The sequence below is a fragment of the Labeo rohita genome, chromosome 25 (genome assembly GCF_022985175.1).
Source record: "Labeo rohita strain BAU-BD-2019 chromosome 25, IGBB_LRoh.1.0, whole genome shotgun sequence".
In the NCBI taxonomy this organism is placed as follows: domain Eukaryota; kingdom Metazoa; phylum Chordata; class Actinopteri; order Cypriniformes; family Cyprinidae; genus Labeo; species Labeo rohita.
The window spans coordinates 25,634,101-25,646,855 of record NC_066893.1 but is presented as its reverse complement, the minus strand read 5'-3'; the positions used below and the strand labels follow the sequence as shown (position 1 = coordinate 25,646,855).

Genomic DNA, 12,755 nt, shown 5'->3' with positions numbered 1-12,755 from the left:
GAGAAAGCCTAGCCTGAAAATTTGAAGCAGTTGTAAAAGTACGGAAGCAGCTAGCATGATTTAACACATTGCTTACATGATTTAACATGTTGTTAACATGTTTTAGCATGATTAGCTTATTGCTTGTATTTTTATAGGCTGATTACAATGTTGTTAGCATAATTAGCATGTTACTAACATGTTTCTAACATGGCTAACATATTACTAGGTTGTTGTTAACATGTTTCTAGCATGATTACCATATTACTAGCATGTTGCTAGCATTTTTCTATCATGATTAGCATGTTACTAGCATGTTGATATCATGATTAGCAAGTTACTAGAATGTTGTTAGCACGATTAACATTTTGCTAGTATGTTTCTAACATGATTAGCATGTTACTAGCATGTTGTTATCACGATTAGCATGTTACTAACACGTTGTTAACATGTTTCTAACATGATTAGCATGTTATTAGCATGATGTTAGCATGATTAGCATGTCACTAGCATGTTGCTAGCATGGTTAGCAAGTTACTAGCATGTTTCTAGAATGATTAGCATGTCGCTAACATGTTTCTGGCATGATTAGCAAGTTGCTAACATGTTTCTATCATGATTAGCAAGTTATTAGCATGATGTTAGCATGTTACTATAATTTTGTTAGTATGTTTCTAACATGATTAGCATGTTACTAGCATGTTGTTAGCATGATTAGCAAGTTACTAGCATGTTGCTAGCATGATTTAGATAGATTAGAAATATTAGAGTGGAAGCTTAAATGAGTCTAAATGGATTAGAAACAGTGCATAGAAGTGAAGCTTGATTGAGGCTTAAGGGATTCTGGGAGTTTAGATTTGAATTTTGTCAGTTGGAGTTTGAATAGTGTTGTTCATCTGAACATTCGTCAATGTAAGTCTATGGGATTTTTGGTGGTTTTGAAAGTCTGGTTTACGAAAACCGTAAGCCGGATCAGTTAGAAAAGATACAGCACACCGAGTCAGACCAGTCTGAAGGTCTGGACCGAGTTTGGTGGTTCTAGCTTGAAAGCTGTAGGAGGAGGTAGATACCGAAATTTGGCTCAGAAGAAGAAGAATAATAATCTTAAATAGTAGATCAGTAAGTTGGCTTTCTCAAGCGAACTTAACTATGGTTACTATAGTTAAACTATGGTTGCAAACCCATGGTTAATTTGTGGTTACCATTGTTTAACCATGTTTTATTTCACGAGACAAAGATGTAGTTTTCACTGCTTTAGGATTAACAAAAGTCAAAAGTTTATATATATATATATATAATAAAGAAAAGAGATGCTTAGAGCCTAATTTTCGTTTATGTATGTGATATCTTATTCTATACATACTCCGTGCGGGATCAAGATGGGTTCAGTCGATTGGATCTTTTTTTGAGCAAAAAGGTCCATCCAGCTGAACGCACAAAGATCCCGCAGCACATGATGTACGCATCACCCACAATCCCTCGCGCGGTCACATCATGGCAGACGAGCTGACGCAGGAGCTGCAGTCCGCGGCGGCACAAAAGCAGATTTTACTGAACGGCGACTCTCACCTTCCCAAAGAAGACACGGATCCTGTTGACGAGACCGGGAAGAAGAAGAAAAAGAAGAAGAAGAAGGGAAAAGCGGGAGCCGTAGGTAATAAAGACGGACGAAAGTGTGGCGTGGCCCTGACGTTTACTGCCCAGTCTGATAAACTGACGAGGGCTCGCTTAATCTGATATTATGGGGACATTCAATTAATAGCGACTAAAAGCGTTTTAACAGAACTTAATGTTTAGTTTATGTACTTGAGTGTTGAGTTAACGGCTGGTTAGAGTGTTTAACTAGCTGGTGAACTCTCGGCATTTGTGTAATGTTGTTATAAGAGGACACGGTCTGACTCCACGTGTGATATTAAATGTGCTGTATGTCTGTCAAATGTGTATGGCATTGCGGGTCTACATCAGATTCCTTATTTATAGGAAACCATGAGGGGGAAGGAGAGTCTGAAATCACCAAAGTGGCAAATCAACTGGAGCAACAAACATTAGAAGACCAAGAGAAGGATGATGAGCCAGAAGAGGGTTTGTCTGATGTTAATTTAATTTACTAAAATTCCCATTGCGAATGAATGTGTTTCTGCAACAGCACAAGATTTTGTTTTTATGATTGTTATTTTGTGAAATTTCTGTTTGGCAGATGGCGAGGAAGGAGATTCAACTGGAAAGAAAAAGAAAAAGAAGAAGAAAAAGAAAGGACGTGAGTGCATAAAGTCCTAATGTGGATGCTAATTTTACCCCTTAAAAGAAATCGAAATAACGTATTTAAATTAGGGCTGTCAAAACGGTTGTGATTAATCACATGCAAAATAAAAGGTTGTGTTTACAAAATATATAAATAGATGAATAAAATAAATATCTAAATATACACACATGTATGTATTTTAAAAATACGTATGTATATGTAATTATATATAAAAATATAAACATTTTTCTTAAAGATATATGTGTGTTTGTAATTGAATATATTTTAAAATGTAATTTATTCCTGTGATCAAAGCTACATTTTTAGTATCATTACTCCAGTCTTTAGTGTCTTAATGCTGATTTGCTGCTCAAGAAACATTTATTATTATTTTTTATTATTATTATTATTATTATTATTATTATTAAAACAGTTGAGTAGATGTTTTCAGGATTCTTTGATGATAGAAAAATCAGCATTTTTCTGAAATTAATTATATTTTTAATTTAATTAATTATAGAAATTAATACTTTTAATTAGCAAGGATGCTTTAAATTGGTCAAGAGTGATGATAAAGACATTTATAACATTACAAAAGATTTCTTTTTCAGATAAATGCTGTTCTTCTGAACATTCTATTCATCAAAGAAACCTGAAAAAATTCTGCTCAGCCATTCTAGCTGTTTTCAACAACAACAACAATAATAATATTAATAATAATAATAATAAATGTTTTTTTGAGCAGCAAATTAGAATTTTAAAATGATTTCCAAAGGATCATGTGACTGGAGTAATGATGCTAACAATTCAGCTTTGAAATCACAGGAATAAATTACATTTACATAGAATTACATTTACATAGAAAACAGCTATTTTAAATAGTAAAAATATTTACAAATTTTACTGTAATTTTTCCTGTACTTTGGATTAAATAAATACAGGCTTGGTGAGCAGAAGAGACTTCTTTAAAAAACATTAAAAAAAATCTTACTGTTCAAAAACTTTTGACTGGTAGTGTACACATTCATAAACAAACTTTTATTTTTCATGCAGTTAATCACGATTAATCGTTTGAAAGCCTTAAATAATTTCTTGATTGCTTAAAATGGCTTGAGTATAACTTAAGTTGTTAACATTCCTTCTTTCTCTTTCAGCCAAAGTTCAAACAGATCCTCCATCTATCCCCATCTGTGAGCTTTACACCAGTGGAGTTTATGCTAAGGGCCAGGAATGTGAATATCCACCGACGCAAGATGGGTACAGATAGCAGCTGCTTATTTGTACACTCTAAAACCTAGGGCTGTAACGATAATCGCACAATGTCGTGAGGCGCGTTTAGTCAATGAGGCCGGTACTTTGATTAGTAGTAAAGCTCCATCACGTGCGTTCAGCTGGAGCGGCAAGTAATACACAGAGCCGTAAAGCACTGACAAGCTACGCCAAAATCAGCTTTACTACTAATCAAAGTACCGGCTTCATTGACTAAACGCGCCTCACGACATCGTGCGATTATCGTTACAGCCCTACTAAAACCACAAAAAAACAAAAAAAAAAAAACATCATAGCTGATGTGTTTTGTCTCACAGACGTACTGCTGCGTGGCGGATGACCAGCGAGGAGAAGAAATTTTTGGATCAGGCTAATGAGGAGATGTGGAATGACTTCAGACAGGCTGCCGAGGCCCACAGGCAGGTCAGGAAATACGTCAGGAGCTGGATCAAACCGGGCATGACCATGATCGAGATCTGGTAAGTGAAACCATCCATGGGCTTTACTCGCACATTGTGATATAAAGCCAGTTGGCTTTCAGTAGGAAACCTTGGTTAGTGCTGCAGTGTTAATTTTTGGTTGGGTTTGCACTACCAGAGATTTTTAATGTTTTAAAAAAAGGCTCTTCTGCTCACCATGTCTGCATTTATTTGATCCAAAGTACAGCACAAACAGTAAAATTAAAACTTAACAGTTAAAATGTAATTTATTCCTGTGATTTCAAAGCTGAATTTTTAGCATCATTACTCCAGTCACATGATCCTTCAGAAATCATTCTAAGATTTGGATTTGCTGCTCAAAAAACAATTATTGTTATATTGAAAACAACTGAGTAGAATTTTTTTTTTTTTTAAGTTTCTTTGATGAATTTAAAGTTCAGAAAAACAGCATTTATCTGAAAAAGAAACCTTTTCTAACATTATAAATGTCTTTATAATCACTTTTGATTAATTTAAAGCATCCTTGCAAAGTAAAAGTATTAATTTCTATAATCTCTTTCCCCCAAAAAATTATACTGACTCCAAGCTTTTGAATGGTACATAATGGTGTATGATGTTGCAAAAGCTTTTTATTTCAGATAAATGCTGATCTTTCTATTCAGGAAAGTATCTTGAAATGTACTCAACTGTCTTAAATATTGATGATAATAATAAATGTTTCCTGAACAACAAATCAGCATATTACAATGATTTCTGAAGGATCATGTGACACTGAAGACTGAAATAACATTTTAAAATGTATTCAAATAGAAAAACGTTATTTTAAATAGTAAAAATATTTCAAAATTGTACTGTTTTTGCAGTGCTTTGGATCAAATAAATGCAGGCTTGGTGAGCAGACAAGACTTCTTTAAAAAGCATTAAAAATCTTACTGTTCAAAAACTTTTGACTGGTAGTGTTTCCACCCGTTTTTAGGAGCAGAGAAGGTTTGCTGTTTACTGAAAGATTTATTTAAAGCTTAGCTCTAATGGCTGCAATAGTGGCTCATTTGGTAGATTGCATTAGCGATTATTTTAAATAAACCAGCTGCTTTTTTTTTTTTTTTTTTTTTTTTTTTTTTTTTTTTTTTTTGCTCATTGTCAGTACATCAGCTGCAGAACTTTCCTCTCCCATTGGTCCTTTTATGTGCTTGCGGCCTCACTAATTTGCCCTGTTTAGTAAATCTGGCCCTTTTTAGTAAAGGTGTGTAACTCATCAGGTCTTGTTTTTGCCTGCCAGTGAGAAACTGGAGGATTGCTCTAGGAAGTTGATCAAGGAAAATGGTCTGAACGCTGGTTTGGCTTTCCCGACCGGCTGCTCGCTGAACCACTGTGCCGCTCACTACACTCCTAACGCGGGAGACCCCACCGTTCTCCAGTACGACGATGTCTGCAAGATCGACTTCGGCACGCACATTAATGGTGCGCCTATAGCAGCAAACATACTGTGAATTACCATTTCTGATCTTGATTCCTTGTGGTTTTTATACTGATTATTTTGGTATTCTAGGTCGAATCATTGACTGTGCCTTTACTGTCACCTTCAACCCAAAGTACGACAAACTGCTGGAAGCCGTTAAAGATGCTACAAATACTGGAATTAAGGTAAAGTCCCAGAAGAAATGTATTCATTCATCAGAAATCTTTAAAAGAACAGCATTTATTTGAAATGGAAATGTTTTGTAACATTATAAATGTGTTTACTGTCACTTTTTGATCAATGTACTCATTAAATTGCTTGCTGAAGCAAAAATGTAAGTTCAGTGTATAAGTGATTTGATTTTATTGGCCTTACAATAGTTATTGTAAAGCCCATTGTTATTTTATTTTAGTGCGCAGGTATTGATGTTCGTTTGTGTGACATTGGGGAATCCATTCAAGAGGTAATGGAATCTTATGAAGTGGAACTTGATGGAAAAACATATCAAGGTAAATACAAATTGTTTTTAACAGCATAAACCTAAAAATAACACACAATAAGATTTCACCAGTGGTGTGGATTTTGCTTTCCAGTGAAACCAATCCGAAATCTCAATGGTCACTCTATTGGACAGTATAGAATACACGCAGGCAAGACGGTGCCCATAGTGAAAGGAGGTGAAGCCACTAGGATGGAGGTATGACTCTGGAGAACGTCTCAGTCTGAGGGTTTAGGGCTGAGTTCGGGTGTGCCAGAGTTATCAACGCAACCCTTAGCTGGCACATCTCTATCAGTCAACACCACAGTCTTCAAAAGAGGTGTAGTCAAGTACACCAGCATCCAAAATGATCACAGAGGCTGCATTTATTTGATCAAAAATGCAGTAAAATTGTGAAATTTTATTACACATTTATTTATTTTAATTCAAGATTCTTTGATGAATGGAAATTTCAAAAGAACAGCATTAATTTGACATGTAAATCTTTTGCAACATTATAAATGTGTTCAGTGTCACATTTGATCAATTTAATGCATCCTTGCTGATTAAGTTTTCATGCTTACTGACCCCAAACTATCACTTCGTCAAGTCAACCTTTTACTCCACAGGTGTAAAGCTGCTCCTCCATTTTGAAAGCGATCATGTAGTATTGTTAATCTCACTGTTAAGTCACTGTCATTTTGACAGTGTTGTCATCAGGGTTTGGAAAACTCTTGAAAATGGCAATATTCCTAAAGAGGTTCCTGAAAAGTGCTTGAATTATTGAAAGACAATGTGTATGAAATAAGTGTTTCATTTTTTTTATATATCTTTAATATCTTTTCATGCCATTCAAAAAAACAAAACTTTTTTTCCACCTATTTCAGTTAATAAAACTAGTACAAAAAAATAAAATAAAAATAATAAAACAAAACTAGCGAACTAAGCCAGTAGTAGTACTGGGAATGTCGTGTGAACATGGCTGAAGACGTGAAAAGAGGAACAGACGAACCAAATCAGTTAGTCTTTTATGCTGCAACGGTTCAGATTGATTCCAACTTATGACTTTGATTATTCATTTCAAGTGATTCACTAGCAAAAAAGCAGATCAAATTAAAAGAGCCAATCATGTTTGAATTTCAGCATTGCTTGTAGTGATTTTAAAAAGCATGTAGTGATTTTAGAATCAGTTAAACCATTGTGTCGCAAAGTGTTTCACTGTGTCGAAGCGCTCCAGTTGGATCACGTATCGTGAATCATTTGATTCAAATCGGGACATCAAATCGTGTATCAGGAATCATTTGATTTAGATCAGAACTTTGGAGCGCGTATTGTGAATCATTTGATTTAGATTGGAACTTTGGCGCATGTTCACAAATCTTTTGCTTCACATCGAAACTGGAGCATAGAGTGTGAATCATTTGATTCGGATCTAGATTTCATGAATCATTTGTTTCAGTTCGGGACTTCAGAGTGCATTATGTGAATAATTTGATTTAGATTGAAACTTCGGAGCAGGTTTGCAAATCGTTTAAATCAATTCAGGACTTCGGAGGCAGTTTCACAAATCTTTTGCTACACATTGAAACTTTGGAGCATGGAGAGTGAATCATTTGATTCAGATAGAGACCTCTGTGCACGTTCGTGAATCATTTGATTCAGTTCGGGACTTCAGAGTGTGCATCGCAAATAATTTGATTAATATTGGAACTTCGGAGCAGGTTTGCGAATAAATTGATTCAGTTCAGGACTTAGTCCAGGAGGCTTTATCGTGAATCATTTGATTTAAATTGGAACTTCGGAGACTTCGGAGCGTGTATCACTAATCATTTGATTTAGATGTTCACAAATCTTTTGCTTCACATCAAAACTTTGGAGTGTGGAGTGTGAGTAATTTGGTTCAGATTGAGAGTTTGGTGCAAGAACGTGTATCGCGTATCATTTGATTTAGATTGGAACTTTGGAGCAGGTTCACAAATATTCTGCTTCATGTCAAAACTTTGAAGCGTGGATCGTAAATCATTTGTTTCAGATTGTGACTTCGGTGCAGGTTTGCAAGTCATTTGATTCAGTTCGGGACTTCGGAGCACGCATCACGAATCATTTGATTTAGATCAGGATTTCGAAGTGGTTTTGCAAATGTTTTTTTTTTATTATTTATATTGATTTATTTATTGTTTAAATTTAACAGTAGAACACATCAAACCATTAAGACAGTACAGTTATATGAATAAAACAAAGAAAAAAAAGTATAGACACATACAAATCCCTTCAGAAAATTGACAGTGGTTTTAATTTGAATGAGAAGACATTGTTTGCTAAGTGTGATCTCTGATTAAAGTCCTTTAAAATATAAAATTTCATTTTACAGTATCTGTACGAACCCTGTGTCATGCTGAATTGCCTCTTTTACAGGAAGGAGAGGTTTATGCAATCGAGACCTTCGGCAGTACTGGGAAAGGCATGGTGCATGATGACATGGAGTGTTCCCATTACATGAAAAACTTTGAAGTTGGTCATGTGCCAATAAGGTGAGATACACGCCTATCTTAGTCTTAAGTAATATACCAGAAACAAGCAATTTGTCAGTCAAAGCCAATCAAAACTGACTTTTAATGTTCTGGGAGCACATCTGTGATGCCTAAAAAGGACCCCTAGATAGGCAGATTTTCATAAGAATTATAATGTAATGTTTATTCACCTGTTCACGTTCCTCTTTCCCAGACTCCCGAGAGCCAAGCATTTGTTGAACGTGGTCAACGAGAACTTTGGCACTCTAGCCTTCTGCCGTCGCTGGTTGGATCGCCTCGGTGAGACCAAGTATTTAATGGCGCTGAAGAACCTCTGCGACCTGGGCATCATCGACCCATACCCGCCTCTGTGTGACACCAAAGGCTGCTACACGGCCCAGTTTGAACACACCATCCTGCTGAGACCCACTTGCAAGGAGGTGGTCAGCCGAGGAGACGATTACTAGGCCTCCACATCACCAGTTTTTATAAATCTCTCCTTTGCTTTCGTTTCACATTAGTATTTCGATGGGTAAAGGCCTGAGTAAGTTAAGCGGTGCCTTCTCATTTTGAACATGCTAGTATTTGTTTGTATAATGGATGAATGGAGGTTTAAGCCCTCTGTGGTAGATTACCCCTTGTTTAACTATGGTGTAACTCACTGGCACAGATGCGTACTTACCGCCCACCCGTAAAGTGCTCTAGAACCATTTTGTAAGTGCTGACAACAATCTGGTGCACTTTCCTCAATTGATATGAGCAACTCAGAGAAATGTGTGAAATTCAAAAGCACATTTTTAGATGATCTGGATTAGCTATGTTACACATTAGCAGTTGCACGTTTTTTTGTACACAAAGCTTTATTCAGAGAAATTAGGAAACATTTGTGTTTTGATAATTTTTTTTTTTAAATCGAGTGCTGTTTATTCTTTTCAGTTTACCGTTTTCAGTAACTTTGGATTCAGTTACACATTTAGGCTGAAAAAAATAGTATGAGACATTACAGGTGGGTTTGGCTTCATTCCTTAGCTTAAGAACAGACTTTAACGCAACATAGACCCCCATAATAAAATACCCATTCAAACACATGCTTTCTTCTAGGAGCGGGCACTCATAACAAAAGTGGTGATGTTGGTATGTAAGCATCTATATTTTGGCTATGCTTGATTTCAGGTAAAGCCTGTTTGAAATCAATCACCTTTCTCAGAATAAAGCACAAGTGGTGTTTTATTTTGAAGTGCAAATAAAGTTTATAAGAAATTATGTGGTGATCTAGTTGTCTCATGTTCTTTGTCTCAAGGCTGCTTCATATGTAACCAAATACTTTGTGTAAAAGTCCTGTTTGTTTACTTTATTAAATTAAAGCTGTAGCAGTTAACTATAAATTAGCACAATTTTTCTTCTGTCAGCGCTTTGGCAAAATTAAATTTAACTTAGAAAAAACGCAAGTAACTTTCTACTAAATATTAGTATTAGTGTTGTCAATTCGATTAACCGCATCCAGAATGAAAGTTTTTTGCTTAACATGCGTGTGTTTTGTTTGTTTATATGTATATCTAAATATACACGTGTGTGTGTGTGTATATATATATGTATATTTATATGTATATATATTTATATGTATATATATATATATATGTATATTTATATGTATATATATATATATGTGTGTATATTTATGTATGTATATATATATATATATGTGTGTATTTATATATGTATATGTGTATATATATATGTATGTGTATATATATATATATATATTTATATATATATATATATGTATATTTATATATGTATATGTATGTATATGTGTGTATATATATGTGTATATTTATATATGTATGTATGTATATATGTATATATATATAGGTGTATGTATGTATATATATATGTATGTGTATATTTATATATGTGTGTGTATATATATATATATATAGGTGTATGTATGTATATATATGTATGTATGCATATATATATATCATAGAAATCATAAAAATATTAATGCATATGTGTAAATATTTATTAAATGAAGACGTGTATGTGTGTATTTATATATACATAAATATACACAGCACACGCACATATATTATGTAAACACAAACCTTTATTTTGAATGTGGTTAAACGCGATTAATCGCTTTTACAGCACTAATTAATACAGAAGTGGAAAGACTAAACTACAGGAGATTACACGTTATTCAGAACGCGAGTTTCACAAAGAAAAGTGCTCGTTATCCTACCGATAATGTCTAAACGTAAGTCGCTGTTATTTATTGCTGAGATATAAATTTACGTATCACACATAAACTATTTTAGTGTTTTAAGCAATCTCGTTGACATTTGGCTAGCTATTAGGAACCAAAAGTACCGGAAGTACTCATTTTAGCGCGAATTTACACACACACAAAACCTAACTGTTGCTAACTGATGGCGCGTTTGCTCAGGAGGTAACCATAGCAACTGGAGCGCTTTCCGTTAGGATTGGGATCGGTATAGTACGGTGAAACGACAAAACGTAAGTACTATTGATAATTATCACTTATATTTAAATTTATATATCACAAGTATATCACAGAAACACATTTGTATTGTTTAAACATTTTTGCTGACGTTTGGCTAACTAGGATCAACCAAAAGACCTTTGAATTGTGTGAGGTGAAACCCGACAGGCTGAGCCTCGAAAAATACAGACAGAACTCATTGTTATTTAGAGTTGTCGGACCATTAATGTCACAAAGAAAAATATTATGTCATCAAGTGTCATCACAGTCCTCATTTTTTGGTCGTAACATTACACATTATGAAGCCCCGCCTGTTTTTAGCGCTGCGCTCGTTGTCTTCTGTCTTCCGTTTGTATTTCCACAAGGTCGTACAAATTTATGAGTCTTCCCGGTCTGCTTACACTTGTTATGACTTCTGCTTCGGACAATACACCCTCATGATAACTTTCGATAACTCTACAAAATCTAAACTCTAAATCCATTTCACCAGCTAATAACTCTTCAACAGCAATGGAATGAAAGTTCAAAGACACAATTCAAAAGATGGCTGCAGTTTATCTATACTAATCAGCAGCCCAAACTCAAGTACATTAGCTAAAAAAACAGTTCATCCAAAAATGAAAGTCTGTCATTAATTACCTCATGTTGTTCCAAATCTGCAAGACCTTTGTTCATCTTCGAATCACAAGTTAAGATGTTTTTGATGAAATCCGAGAGCTTTCTGACTGTGCATAGACAGCAACACAAATGACACGTTCAGGCTCAGAAATGTAGTAAGGATATTGTTAAAGTAGTTATATACGCAATCATGCATCATGCTACTCTTGTGAACGCGCAGTGAAGACTGACACGGAAATAGAAGGAATTGTTGAATAAATTTGTTATTTTTGTTTACTTTCTGCACAAAATGTATTCTCATAGCTTTATAACATTGATTGAACCACTGATGTCACATGGGCTACATTAATTTTAATGATGTTCTTACTTTTTTTCAGGGCCTTGAATTTGCCAGTTACGGTCAGAAAGCTCTCGGATTTCATCAAAAATATCTTGATTTGTGTTCCAAAGATGAAACGAAGATCTTACGGGTTTGGAACGACATGATGGTGAGTAATTAATGACAGAATTTTCTTTTTTGGGTTAACTATCGCTTTAAGGTGCGGTCACATTAAACATTGCTTCGTGGGCAAAATGCAGTCATTTCAATATAAATTCACTCAGTAATTTCGCACGAGGGCAACATGTTTTAAAACGAATTTCTCATCAAGTTAAAGTTCACCACACTGATTCATCATGTACAGCTGAGGTCAAAAGTGTATCACCCTTTCAGACTCTGTAAAATGTTAATTATTTTACCCAAATAATAGGGATCATACAAAATGCATGTTATTGTTTATTTAGTACTGACCTGAATAAGATATTCCACATAAAAGATGTTTACATATAGTCCACAAGAGAAAATAACAGTTTAATTTATAAAAATGACCCGTTCAAAAGTTTACACAAGCTTGATTTTTAATTCTGTGTTATTACCTGAATGATCCACAGCTGTGTTTTTTTGTTTAGTGACAGTTGGTCATGAGTCCCTTGTTTGTCTTGAACAGTTAAACTGCCTGCAGTTCTTCAGAAAAATCCTTCAGGTCCCACAAATTCTTTGGTTTTCCAGTATTTTTTTTGTATTTGAACCCTTTCCAACAATGACTGTGTGATTTTGAGATCCATCTTTTCACTGAGGACAACTGAGGGCCTCATATGCAACTATTACAAAAGGTTCAAACACTCACTGATGCTCCAGAAAAAAAAATTATGCATTAAGAGCCTGAGGGTGAAAACTTTTGAACAGAATGAAGATGTGTACAGTTTTCTTATTTTGCC

The 12,755-nt window shown here is 34.8% G+C and overlaps 1 protein-coding gene across 1 annotated transcript; it reads left to right on the top strand.

The window, feature by feature from the left end:
• Positions 1-1,443: 1,443 nt before the first annotated feature.
• metap2b (methionyl aminopeptidase 2b) lies at positions 1,444-9,640 on the top strand. Its single transcript, XM_051099961.1, has 11 exons — positions 1,444-1,633; positions 1,960-2,061; positions 2,177-2,236; positions 3,376-3,478; positions 3,808-3,969; positions 5,210-5,391; positions 5,480-5,574; positions 5,802-5,898; positions 5,983-6,086; positions 8,283-8,398; positions 8,592-9,640. Exons 1-11 carry the CDS (start codon positions 1,474-1,476, stop codon positions 8,842-8,844), a joined length of 1,434 nt encoding a protein of 477 aa, XP_050955918.1. The 5' UTR covers positions 1,444-1,473; the 3' UTR covers positions 8,845-9,640.
• Positions 9,641-12,755: the final 3,115 nt, after the last annotated feature.